General features: G+C 37.4%; 1 protein-coding gene across 15 annotated transcripts in view; it reads left to right on the forward strand.

Annotated features, from left to right (window-relative positions):
• The window catches only part of LOC149280653 (alpha-adducin), a 69,091-nt gene that overhangs the window by 37,912 nt on the left and 17,974 nt on the right, over nucleotides 1–13,205 (forward strand). For 6 of the 15 annotated variants that reach the window (XM_089500244.1, XM_089500243.1, XM_089500246.1 and 3 more), the window contains exons 11-14: nucleotides 1,251–1,352; nucleotides 3,395–3,484; nucleotides 3,614–3,631; nucleotides 4,229–4,321. In XM_089500244.1, the coding sequence (XP_089356370.1) occupies nucleotides 1,251–1,352; nucleotides 3,395–3,484; nucleotides 3,614–3,631; nucleotides 4,229–4,321 (303 nt within the window). The remainder of the gene's footprint in view (nucleotides 1–1,250; nucleotides 1,353–3,394; nucleotides 3,485–3,613; nucleotides 3,632–4,228; nucleotides 4,322–13,205) is intronic. The other 9 variants (XM_089500245.1, XM_089500255.1, XM_089500257.1 and 6 more) reach the window with 3 other exon arrangements.

Raw genomic sequence — 13,205 nt, forward strand, 5'->3', positions numbered from 1 at the left:
TTCAGTTTTATAAGGTTTTTTAATATTGTTATTAAATATCTTTAATATAAAGCTGGAGTTGTTTTAATGTGAAAAAATAAGAATCAGTGAGTATCCATAGCTTCATGTTCATTCCATTTTTACTTCATATTTGCAAAACATTTTAAAATTATGTTGCTTTTAAAGAGTTCTATTCCTGGCTATCTTTTTGCCTTGAAATTATGGGGGTGGGAGTGGGAGTAGCATCTGTGTAAAACAGGTTTGTTTTAATGTTCAGTACATTTTCTGAGCAGTAACAATTGGTATTTAATTAATGAGGTTAAGCCTGTAATTTAGTTGAGATTAAAAAGATCAGACCTATGATGTGAAGCGTCTTTCCAACATGCTAAATGTACTGGCCATGTAAAACAACCTCTTGCAAAGAAATCATGAAGTGCTTTGTGTATGGGATTTTTTTTTTGTTGTTGTAATCTTTTAAGCTGTAAGCTTTATATAAAATAACTTGACATCACCAAACTCCTCCTTTAGGCTGATCCATCAATTTGCTTGTGCAGAAACAAAAAACACCCAGTTCTAGAAGCTACCTTCTGAGTTTTGTTTTGAATCCAAACTTTGGTGATGCCCACTCATAGTAAAGAATCATTCACCGAGTCTGGTTCTTGACATCACATTGCTTTTCATATTCCTGTCATCTTGTGCTGTTTGTTGGCTTTGGTGTGTTTAAATATCAGAGAAGTGAATCAATGATGTGAAAATTAAAAGAAATCTGCCACCATTATTAGATTTCTGCTTCAGCACACAAGCTGTTTATTTTATTGTACTAAGTCTTACTGAGTTCAAAGGGACAGACGCCCCAGAAAGCATGCATAGGATTGCAGCCATTGGTGGATCACATGGTTGACAGAAGAATCTGTTTTTTGGAAACCACATTTACTGGTTTCTTTTGTTTTTTCAGGTTATTTGTGTTAATTTTAGAAGGCCAATTGAAGCATTTCTCTTTAATGCCATTTCTAGTTCTGTACTCAGGTTGTTTTTCATATGTGGTATTTTTCATATTTCTTCTAAATATATAAATATGTCAACCAGCTAATTATAACTGTTTCGCATGTGAGAGATGGTTATTCTTTTATTTTTTAAAGTTGTGAACTATAATCATTGATTCAGTTCTCAGTGATGTGTATATGCATGATCTACTGTGTTGTAAATCTGTTGCTATGAACATTCCAGACATTTTAACAGTTTTGATTTATGCAATGTTTTTGATATTACAGTGGACTAAAGAGGATGGACATAGAACTGCCACCTCTGCTGTCCAAAATCTATTTGTTCCATTGAACACAAATCCAAAGGAGGTCCAGGAAATGAGGAACAAGGTTTGTACTGGCAATCATTATGCTATCTCTGAATGTTTTTATATTTGTTGAAATAGAAAAGACACATATAGTGTGGTGGGCTCTCAAGAGAATTGTTTGTATTTAGAAGTTCTATTTATCGTTTACTGAAAACCATTCACTGATATTAAAGAACAGCAACTGTCCTAACAAACAAGTTGGAAAAGTCAGGCAAAACAAAAATAATTTATTTTTTATTAAAATTTTCCTTTGCTTTCAACAGTAGCCTCTTTAACTTGTAGTGTGCAGATTACAGTTGCTCAGCAAAGTCCTTTGTCATCTTCCTAAAACTGGCAACAACCAGGTAGAATAGCACAGATCTGCTAGTATTTTGCTGGATATATTTAAATAGCCGCAAATTTTTCAAACATCCCCACAGGTATAGATGGGCATTTTCCTCCTTTCCTCATTCCTACCCTATCCATTGTTTCTTCCCATGTCCTTTCCCACTCAAACAAAACACTGCCCCAGCATTGCCCCTGCATTTCAGAAGTAGCTCTTGTAGTCCTGACCCAGTAGTCCCCTTTAGTTTCTATGTGAATTTTGATAAAATCCAAAATTTGCTGATTTCTGTGATTTCAATAATAAGCATGTTCTTTTGTTGTATCTTCTTTTATTCCTTCTTTATGAAAAAAAAGGCATCTTATTCAAATTGTGTGGCAGGAGGAAAATAGCAAATTTGCAGCTAGGGTTTAATGCAAACCCTAGCTCTTGTAACTTCTGAGAGAGTGATATTTGTAACTCGCAGAGATTAATAAGAAGTAAAACTTGAAAACATTTCTGTTCCAGGAAGCCTGTACAAAATGACTGCAAGTGTTTGCATAATATTTTGTTTTTCTGGGGTTTTTTGTTTGTTTATTTGTTTGTTTTGGGTGTGTTTTATGGATTTGTTTTAAATGGTTTTAATTCTGTTGACAATTCAATTTCATTTTACAGTCCACCATTCCCTTATGTGGGGAATCCGTTCCGGATCCCCCCGCATAAGCGAAAAAAACATGGATTCTCAAGCCCCATTCAAATGCATGGGGCTCGTGCCTGCGGAGGCGGCGCATGGGGCGCAAGTCACAGGAACACGCGCCATTGTTTCCTTCCGGTGCCACTCCCTCACTTCTGTCATGGGCTTCCAGCATATGCTGGAATCCACGTATACGCGGGCGCACTGTAACTAACTTTTTGTATGTGTATATTTTTTTTATTTCTTTTTGTATGTTTAATAATATCCTTGTGTTTTAACTGTATTTGTTTTAGTTTTTAATTTCCCCAAATAATGATGATAATAATAGTAGCAGCAGCAACAGCAGCAGCAGCAAAATATCATTTGCCATCCACAAAGAACTGGCAAGAATTTAAGCCTGACAAGGTTGTTGAAAATGGTGATGTAAAAACCACATGGGGCTTTAAGATTATAAATAATTAGAACATAATATGCTAATAACTTTGCTTGAGAAAAAGAAAGCTTGGATTATAGATATGGCAGTGTTGGGGAACAGCAGACACACACAGAGAAAATATTATGAAACATTGAAAAGACTACAGACTGAGATTCAATGCCTCTAAGAAAACCAAATAACTGTGTTTTCAGTGCTGATATGGGATCAGGAGCAATTCAAGATGGATCGCTAAAATATTTGAATAAAATCATCATATATGGGATTGCAGTAGCATGATTACAAAAAGTTACACTGCTTGGAATATGTCATGTTATCTGGTGATACCGCAGTAATTCCTAGATTTTTGGTTAGAATCTGAATTATTAATGGTCCACAATCTAGTAGATAACACCTTGTAGATTGTAACTATAATGATGATGATGATGATGATGATGATGATGATGATGATGATGATAGTAATCATAATAATAAAATATAGTAGTAGTAGTAGTAATAGACTTTTTACCCACAGAAATACCTTACATATCTAAGCCAACTTGACCAAGACTAGCTCATACTGGCTAGTTGAACAGTTTATACTGTAGTTTAGATTCCCCTGTTTTCGTAGGCATTTATTGTATTTTCTCTTTTCAGATTCGGGAACAAAACCTGCAAGACATTAAAACTGCTGGCCCACAGTCACAGGTTCTTTCTGGGGTTGTTGTAGACAGGAGTCTTGTACAGGTGAGAGCAAAAGCTGCTTTAAAATGCAGAGTTAGTGTTAATTTTTTTAAATGTTTATTTTTTTTAGTGTTAGTGTTAATTCCTACTGTCACCTAATCCATCACTATGAAATTATTCTTTAATTGACAGAATGTAACTGTTTATAAGGTAAGTGTTAGAGGTAACATTTTTCTGTCTTTGCAACTATGCCCAGGGCCAAAAGTGCCGTGGAAGCATGTCCCTAGCAGTGTGCTGCCTTTCATGCTGGTTGCAGTGCATGCGACATGCAAAGGTTGCTCCTCTATGGGCTAAAAATCCACTCAGAACTAGTCAGGCTTTGTATCACTGAATATATTTGAAAAAGTGCTCAGTTCAAACTGTTGTTTCCACAGTTTATCTGTAATGGCTTCTTTAGTGCAAACTATATTGTCATGAGAAGATTTTATCTTACAGTCATCTAATTGAACATCTACAAAGGAATGCCTTTTCCAATAAAGCATATCAACTAATGGCTTGGCTAAATAAATGTAAGAGGAAAAGATAACCAAATTATTTCTTTTGTACTTTATGAAGTTTGACTAGTATCATCATGGTGATCATTGATAAGGTTGGGCTAATGTATCTGTGCATGTTGTGTCATTCTCATTGCTTTAGCATCAACATTTATTGTTTTCCTGCATGTTTTTAGCCCATGATACAATGCTCTTAGCTGATAATGTGAAGCCTGAGCTCGGTTTGCTCTGTTCACTCAATTTACTGTTGCAGGATGCTCCCCTGTCAGACTGTACGGAAACAATTGAAGGGCTCGATACCACAGAGCAGGCCTTTAGTCCCGCTAAATCTGTCTCTGTTAGAAAGGTACTTACTGCCCTGTCATACTGCTGTAAATACTATTATATACCTTTTAACATCTCTTGAACCCTGGTTTGTAGCTTCTGTACATGTGTTGATGTGAGAAAAAACTAGATGAGTCTGCAAGTTAGGCATATGCCTGTTTAGATATAAAATAAGCTCAAAAGAGTGATACTTACTAACTTTGAAATCATGAATAACTTGCACGAATTACACAATGAGCTATTGGGGGTGCCTTTGTTTACACATGATCTGTGTTACGTATCCCAGACACTTCAGTGTAATTCCCAAATATCCACATACTCAAGTAAGAATAATGCAGCACAGATATGTTAAGCACGGCTGCACATGTTTTTCTGTAAGAAAAGTTGACGTAGAGAGACCTGAAAGGGTACTGCATGTAAAGGTTCATTATGACTTCCTACAAAGATTGTACAAAAGCTAATTGGACATGAGTACTCATAGATCTAAATCTGTAACCAAGTGAAAAACAGTCCCAAAGTATAGAAAGACAGTGGTCTTTAAAATAAATCTTCATTATGGTAAGATCACTGATATGGTGCACTTTTATATAAACACATCCCCAGAGAAAACCTGAATGGCACATTCTCAATGTATGTCCTGTCTCAGAAGAAAACATGAAAGACCATAAGTTCGTCAGAAAGAAATAGCAAAGTTTGAAGCAAATGAATCTGCTCTATCTTGTGCTCCCTCTGTTTGGTTTTTTTTTTAAAAAATGATTTTCATTTGACTGAACCATTGTATTCACATTAAGCATTAGCTGTAGATTTTTCCCCCAAAAACAGACGTCCACTGAATAAATAAATAATTTCATACGTTAAAGTTGTTGCCATTTTATATTTAGTAAAATAAAAGTTGAAAATCATTTTTCATGTATGTGTTTCAAATTTTCTTCATTGGCAATGAATTGCTAGTTATACTACAGTCGCAATCCAGATCCTGCTAGAAATTGCAGAGAACAAGCAGAACATTAAATGAATTGTTGTTTTATCAGCTTTTGAAATATATTCATCACTGCACTAGTATGACTTCATTCAGCATATTTGGAAAGATTGTTCAGCCACTATAAATGGCTCAAAAGGATTTCTTGCTTCTTCTTGCAATCAAACTTTGTATTGATAGTGACAGTAAACAGGATACTCTTTTTCAGTAAAGAACATGCTATTTTTTGGATCACATCTCCAGTTCTGATGAGGATTAGTTTTGTAATAATTTGACATAAAATATGATGTCACGTGCAAATTGCATCAGTGCATGCACATTGCACACAATCAATTCACTTAACCTTATTTTCACATTCTTATAGCTAAATCCAACTACTAGTCCTAATTGCAAGAAAATCACTGAATCAGTGAGATTTCCCTAAATTGATCTTCTGCTCAGCAGCAGTTGATCCAATGGATTTATTCTAGTTGGGACTAACCATTGGATTTAGGCTTTTATGTATGGCTGTTGTACTGTTTGATGTGATGTTTGTTGTAAACCCAGTTCACTACGTACCATTTCTAGAGCATGGAAAACTACCAACTGGGCAACTTTGTTTTGTCTTGATTTGCTGAATTGATTTGGGGTAGTTATATAGGATTGAGGAAGTCAGGGGAAATCCAAGATGGAAAAAGGTGGAGCAATTTTTTTTATATATAGCTTCCCTGAGTTCCTTAAAAACAATTTCTAACATATATTTTACTCTACCTTGGGAACCTTTGTATAAATAAGGCAGCACAGATGTGGTGTTACTGATAATGGGGAAAAAACCCTACAGGTTATTTTGTAGGTGCAAAATTAGTGTTCTGCTTTTGTTCTAAGCATTCACTTGCCAGGTTAAACTACATTAAGGCTGCATCCACACTGCAGAAATAAACTGATTTGGTATTGCTTTAACTGCCATGGCTCAATGCTATGGAATTCAGGGATTTGTAGTTTGTTGTGGCACTAAAGCCACAACAATTTCCAGAATTCCATAGTGTTGATCCATGGCAGGTAAAGCAGTATCAAACTGGAGTATTTCTGCAGTGTAGATGCAGCCTAAAACAATTTTTTAAATCGAAAGGCCCAGTCTCTAATGTAATGCCCTGGATTTACAACCTACTCTTTATCAGAATTAGTTGTATAGATCAGTGCTTTCAAAGCTATTGGATGTGGAATGCTGACCACTCCCCCCAGCTCCCTTTAACTTGTCAGGGAACAGCACCATACAGTATTTGTGCCCTTTGGCTACAATCATTTTTCTTTCTTTCCTGGAAACTCATTAGGGACTGGAAGCCAGTGTCTTCCAGAGTGTTAGAGAACTTGTAGAACCTCTAGGTGCTTTCAGGAGCCAGGAAGGACAGGGCTCCAGTATACACATAGTGGCCCTCACCACATGTGGTGAGGGCTACTACGTGTATACTGGAGCCTTGCCCTTCCTAGCTCCTGAAAGCTGCTAGAGGGAGACTGGCCGAGTGGGTAAGGGGAGTGGTGAATGCCTTACTGCAGAAAGGGAGGTTTCCATCCTGCCTAAAGAGGGCTGTAGTAAGGCCATTACTGAAAAAGACCTCCTTAGATCTCACCATTCTGAATTAACTATCAGCCAGTCTCTTAATATCCCATTCTTGGTGCTGGAGTGAGTGGTGGCTTCCCAGCTCCAAAGGTTTCTGAATGAAACCAATTATCTAGAGTCATTGCAGTTTGACTTCAGGCCTGGCTATGGGACAGAAACAGCTTTGGTCCCCTTAGTGAATGACCAACGCAGGGAACTGAACAGGGGGAGTATGCCCCTGTTAATCCTACTGGAATTCTTGGCGGCTTTTGATACCATCAACTATGGTATCTTGTGGGCCGCTTCTCTGGGATGGGACTTAGGAGTACTGTTATGCAGTGGTTCTGGTCCTTCTTGCAAGATCGAGTTCTGAAAGTGGTGTTGGTGGACTTGGCCACTGGACTGTAGAGTCCCACATGGTTCTCTTTTGCCCCCCATGTTATTTAATATCTACATGAAACCACTGGGAGAAGTCGTCCAGAGCTTTGGGGTGTGGTGCGGATGACACCCAACTCACCTTTCCATCTGATTCCAAGGAATCTGTTTTTGTACTAATACAGCATCTGATGCCAGACAAGTTTCAAACAAAACTTAATCCAGACAAGACAGAGGTGCTTCTGTTGTAAAGGAGATCAAGGAATAGGGACTTTGCTTGTGCTGGGTGGGGTTACATTCCACTTGAAATCTTAGGCTCACACCTTGGGTATGCTCCTGGACTCAAATCTGAGTCTGGATGCCCAGGTTTCAGCAATGGCCAGGAGTGCATTTGTACAGTTAAAACTAGTGTGCCAGCTGCACCCATTCCATTGAGACATGAGATGTAGTTACGGTGACACATACCTCAATTAATACACTGTGTGGGGCTGCCTTTGGAAACTACAGCAGGTTCAAAATGCCACAGCCAGAATGCTGACCAGGGCCAGTTACAGGGAACATGTACCTCCCTTGTTAAAACAGTTTCACTGGCTACCGGTTCATTTCTGGACACAGTTCAGAGTGCTGGTTATAAACCCCTATATGGTTTAGGTCCAGACTATTTGAGAGACCATATCTCCCATATGAACCTGCCCGAGCCCTAAGATCTTCAAGGAAAGGTTTTCTCTTGGTCCCACCACCATCCCAGGCTCGCTTGGTGAGAACATGAGAGAGAGCATTCTTAGTGGCTGCTCCCACCCTCTGGAATGCCCTTCCATGGCAGGCTAAGCTGGCCCCCTGCCTCCCTTGCATTTCACCAGCAAATAAAAGCTGTTTTATTCAAGCAGGCTTTTAAATATATTATTATATATATATTCCAAGGGTGGCGTTTATATGGTGTGTGTGTTTCAGTTATGTTTTTAACTTTTGCATGTTTTTATGTTAATTTTGTATTGTTTTAATTGATTATTTTAACTGTTTTTACATTTTTGTAAAGTTTTTAAAGTGTTTTTATCTTGTGAGGGGCCTTGAGTCCCTTTCTGGAGAAAGACAGCATAAAAATTAAATAAATAAATAAATAATAGTGGAAATGTGAGTTAATAAAGAATACTGGAGGGGCACATATATTGTATGCAATCATTTGGCAAAATTTAATCTTAACCAAAAAAACAAACACCCCACACAAATAATTTCTTGACATCAGTCCTTATTCTGTATTATCTCATTGCCATAGAGAAACAACTAAGAAATAAGCTCTTATTCTCAGAATGTATTATTACAATTCGGGTGTTATTTTCACTTTATTGGTCCTGTTAAAAGGAATATCTTCCACAACACTTTTCCCATCTTGCCTCTTAAATATGCATTCTCACTTCTAATTACATTCAGTATAGCAGTAAAGATTCACCATCATGTTTATGAACTAAAGCTTTTTGATTTGCAGAAAATCTGGGCCTTATTTGGCCTTTTTTTCTTAGAAAAGAAAGTACAGGTTTTTTTGTGCCCAGATACCCGTTGTCTATGCCACTGAATAAACAGAATGGACTAAAATGTTTTAGTCTAATTCACTATAGCTCTTCCTGTGTTTAGTTTAAAATTAGTACAAATAACACCTAAATAGCTTATATAAACATGGCAGGAGATACAGAGAGAAAGTATTATTGGTGTGGTTTAAGAAAAATGAGATGCATATAGTACTGACTGATAATTATGTTAAAAGCTTAAAAGATTACAGTATATAGGGATAATGTTTGATAATTAGATAGCAATTGTATGTTATTTTTATTGATTCCTTTCAAATTGACCTTAATTTTATTGATCATCTATCAAGATTTTTTCTCTAAAAGTTTGAGATACAAATACAATATGGATAAATCAAAATACAGTGGCCCCTTCTTATTCACAGATTCAACCATGCATGGCTTGAATATTTTTTTTTAAATATTTAAAAAAATACATAAATTCCAAAAAACTAACATTGGCTTTACCATTTTATATAAGGGACATCATTTTACTACACCATTGTATTTAATGGGTTTTGAGCATCCACTTACTTTGGTATCCACAGGGGGTGCTGAAACCAAACCACACCAGATATCAAGGGCTCACTGTAACTAGGAATGAAAATGGGAGATTCTAGCAGGGCATGGCTTTTGTATTATAACTGAAATTAACTTTAATGTGCATGCTGTTTTTCCACACAAATATGGCCCAGGTCAATGGTTCTCAGACTATGGGGCGGGACCTCTGGGGACATAAGAGTTGCTCGAGGAGGACCATTCTACCTCCTCCTCCTCCTTTTTTTGTATTCTGGAGGGGAAAAGAAAGTCAAGGAGGGATCTTGGAGCATCTGGCTGAGAGAGGAGGAAGAGATCTATTTCCTTTTAACATAAAATGTTGAAATATGTGAATGTAAATAAACACACTAAACAAAAGAAATATTTTTATTCATATACATTACTTCATATGTATATACTATGACAAGCGTGGGGGGGCAACATCGACATGTGGATGTAAAGGGTGGCACAAAGATAAAAAGTTTGAGAACCACTGTCCCACGTTCACAGGAACAGTGGCTGTCAGTGTATTACAGTAACGAGTAAGAGCTCAGATTGCAACAGTTCATGAATACAAATAGTTAATGTATCCTCACCCAAGCAATGTAAAAATAATCTATTAGAAGATTTGTTGTAGTAGGACATATTGATGCTGATATTTATTAGTTGGATAAAACTGTGAAACAAATTGAAATAAATTTCAAATACTTGAAGAACACTCAATTTTTTGTAGGTGACAGAGACATACAAAAAGATATTTTACAAAATCTAATGTTAAAAATTGTTCCTATGTTTATACTGGTGAGTGTTCTGAAGAAATGGCAAAATATGTTTTATTTGAAGATAGAAGAAATCATGACTAGGAGGCAAATACTTACCAAAGAATGGTGGTCAGTAGAAGGTTAACAATGTGTAATGTCAAAATATATTATGAAACTGTACAAATTGCTTGGCTAAGGCAGCCCAAAGAAAGTTTAGTTTGAACTAGAACAAGTTCTTATATTCCAGTAAGAACTTTGTTAAGGAAAGAGACAAAAATGATATCCTTTCAACTTCTGCAAACAAGTTTATGTGCTGTGGCAGATGTAAACAACTCTGCCGAGCCACGAGGCTAGTTTTCTGCCCATGGTCCCTTGAGGACCACAGCCAAAAATGCCCTAAATTCCCAAAATCTGGAAGTTGAAATTGGCATTTAAATATATATTAAACAGTGCTTATTGGAAGCTTGAAACAAATGAAACATGAATTGCCTCTCCTAAGGGCTTCCAGGACCGGCAGGCCACCCATTTGGGGAGGCAGAAAAGAAGGGCAGTTTGAGGAATTTAAGGGGATGGAATATGGTACCAGGGCTGCAGTTTATCCATATAAGAGTTCAGGATATGATTTCTTCTTAACTCTGCAGGTTTATGCCCTTCTGTTGGCAATTGAAAATTTGGGGAAACTTAAGAAACACTAAGAAAAGCTTGAATACTTTTGTTCTTTTGGCAGCTACGATATTGAACAGCTGCAAGGAATTCATATCAGATAAGAGGATTGTTTTTGTATGTCTTTCTGAGGAGGAAAGGAACAAACAGCATTTCTCCTCATGTACTTGCTGGATCAGGATGTTTATTGCAAAACTTTCTTCCCTGGAAGGAAAGAGTAAACCTAGCACAGGGACTGTGTTCTTGTTTGGGATTGGGGCTAGTCTAAAGCTCTTATATCTAGAGGAGAAAGGATATCTTGCTGAATCTCCACGTGCCCTCCTTTGCCTTTGTCATAGACAAGTTCTTGTAGAGCTCTCATTTGTCTGAGCCCTCTGTCTTATTCCTTCCAGCAAATCAATAGGTTTAAGCAGATGGAGAATGATGGAGGGCACCTCCGGTAAAACCAGTTACAGCATCACCTTAATTTGTCATAGAAGTGGGAGACAGTTCTGTTCCAAGGTCTTATGCTCAGCAGTAGCCAATACAGGAAGAACATTCAGACTATCATGCATAGCTATTTTTCCAACCCCACCCAGATCACCGGCCCCTGACAGAAACAATATAGACTGCCAGTCTTCCTGCAGATGGTTGTTAGAATCCCCACAGTTGTCTCTCTCCTGTTCATAGTGACATGTTGAGGATGCTATTCCTTAGTTGTAAGCATGGAATGACCTTTATATCTCATTAGACAAGCCAGTCATTCTTTCCTTTGATGAGTTAGGGAGACAGAGCCTCTTCAGGATGGACGTAAGAGACTGGTGTATTACTATCTTGAAGTCATTTGTCACAAATTTCGTCCCTTGCTACAAAAGAGAAAAGAAATCCAGAACATCCCTTAATGGGTTTTCAGCCTCTCTTAACTTACTACACTCCAGGTCATCTTTCCCAAAATTAGACTGATTCATACAGAAGGGTGTTGAGTTCTCCATAGAGAGCACTGGAAACAAATCAGCATAAAGTAGACATCCTACTTAAGACTTCTTTCTGAGAACTACAAGAACTTTTCAGCTGGACTGAACTGACAATCACAACCACCATTACCAATTTGATGAGATTTATAGCCATGTTTTCTATCACCCATCTTCTGCACATGCCATATTATATCTAGCTTGCTAAAGTGTTCATTGCAAACAGTGGCCGAAACCATGGAAACAAGTCATACCTTGTATGCAACAAGCTTTTTCCTGTTTTTGCAGCAAGCTTTTCTTCCATCTGTTTCCATTGTGCAAAAATCATATTAAAAAAAGAAGTGGCGAAAAAGAACTAAAATGAAGCAGCAGATAATAAACTGAAAATACAAGAAACATCTGTACATAAAATAACTATGCTTACCTTAAAGAAAAGTTGACCAAATTTTCAAGCTGATGTGTATACATAGTTGGCTACTATGTTCCGACATTCAAGTGTTGAAGTACACATTCAAATGTTGAAAAAGTTATTATGTCCTTCATTTACTGAATAATGCAGTAGGTACTCTCTTTCCAGTATTTCAGTGCAAGGGTTTTTTTTCCAGTAAAAGGGCACAGAGAATGCATTTCTCTGGTGGTGGTGGTGGTGGTGGTGGTATACCTTCAAGTCTATAGATCCTAAAGTGAACCTATCATGGGGTTTTCTTGCTAAGATTTGTTCAGAGCAGATTTGCTATTGCTTTCTCCTGAGAGTGAGAGCATATGACTTGTACAGTGGGTTTCATGGCTGAGCTGGAAATCAGACCTTGGTCTCCAGAGTCATAGTCCAGTACTCAAATCACTATACCATGCTGGCTGTTCACCAAAAGTTATTTTCCATGGCACCAGTAAAGAGCATATGTATGCCCAGAATGCTACAATTTCTAATAAATTTAACTGATGACCTTTTCAGAAAAGAAACTACAATTTGTCATAACCAGATCATTTTTAAGAGAACAGGAAGAGAATTACACCACCATCAGTTAACCAATGTATTAAAACTTCCTTTTATTAAATAAACATTGTAGAGTCCATTATATATAAACTAAGAGTTTTTGTTGTATAAGCCGTTTAAAATCCCTAGTCATCATAGCAAGGCCAAAGCCAGTAGAATTCACTGCATGGACCGGAAGGAAATGTCATTGTGCCTGTTAAAGCATCTCTTAAGGTGCAACCCAGGGGCTGTTCTTCCTGAGCAAAGCTGCCTATTCATTTCTGAACACTTAAATAGCTTGAATCTCACAAAGCAGACAACGGGCCTCTTCTCATAGCTTCCTCCCAGTGTACTAAGTTCTTCAGATGAGGCCATTTCCCAGCTTCTACAGCTGGTGAAATGCATTATGCCTACAAATACATTATGCCTACAAAGGAGATGGGCTTTACGGGAATTTGACTGGAACCGTTACAGTCAAATTTCAGGGCCAGGGCAATAAATTTTTATTTGGCCAGATGTTTTAAATTGATTTA

Source organism: Sceloporus occidentalis, unplaced genomic scaffold, assembly GCF_023333645.1.
Source record: "Sceloporus occidentalis isolate IW3139 unplaced genomic scaffold, rSceOcc1.0.p SCAF_150, whole genome shotgun sequence".
Classification (NCBI taxonomy): Eukaryota; Metazoa; Chordata; class Lepidosauria; order Squamata; family Phrynosomatidae; genus Sceloporus; species Sceloporus occidentalis.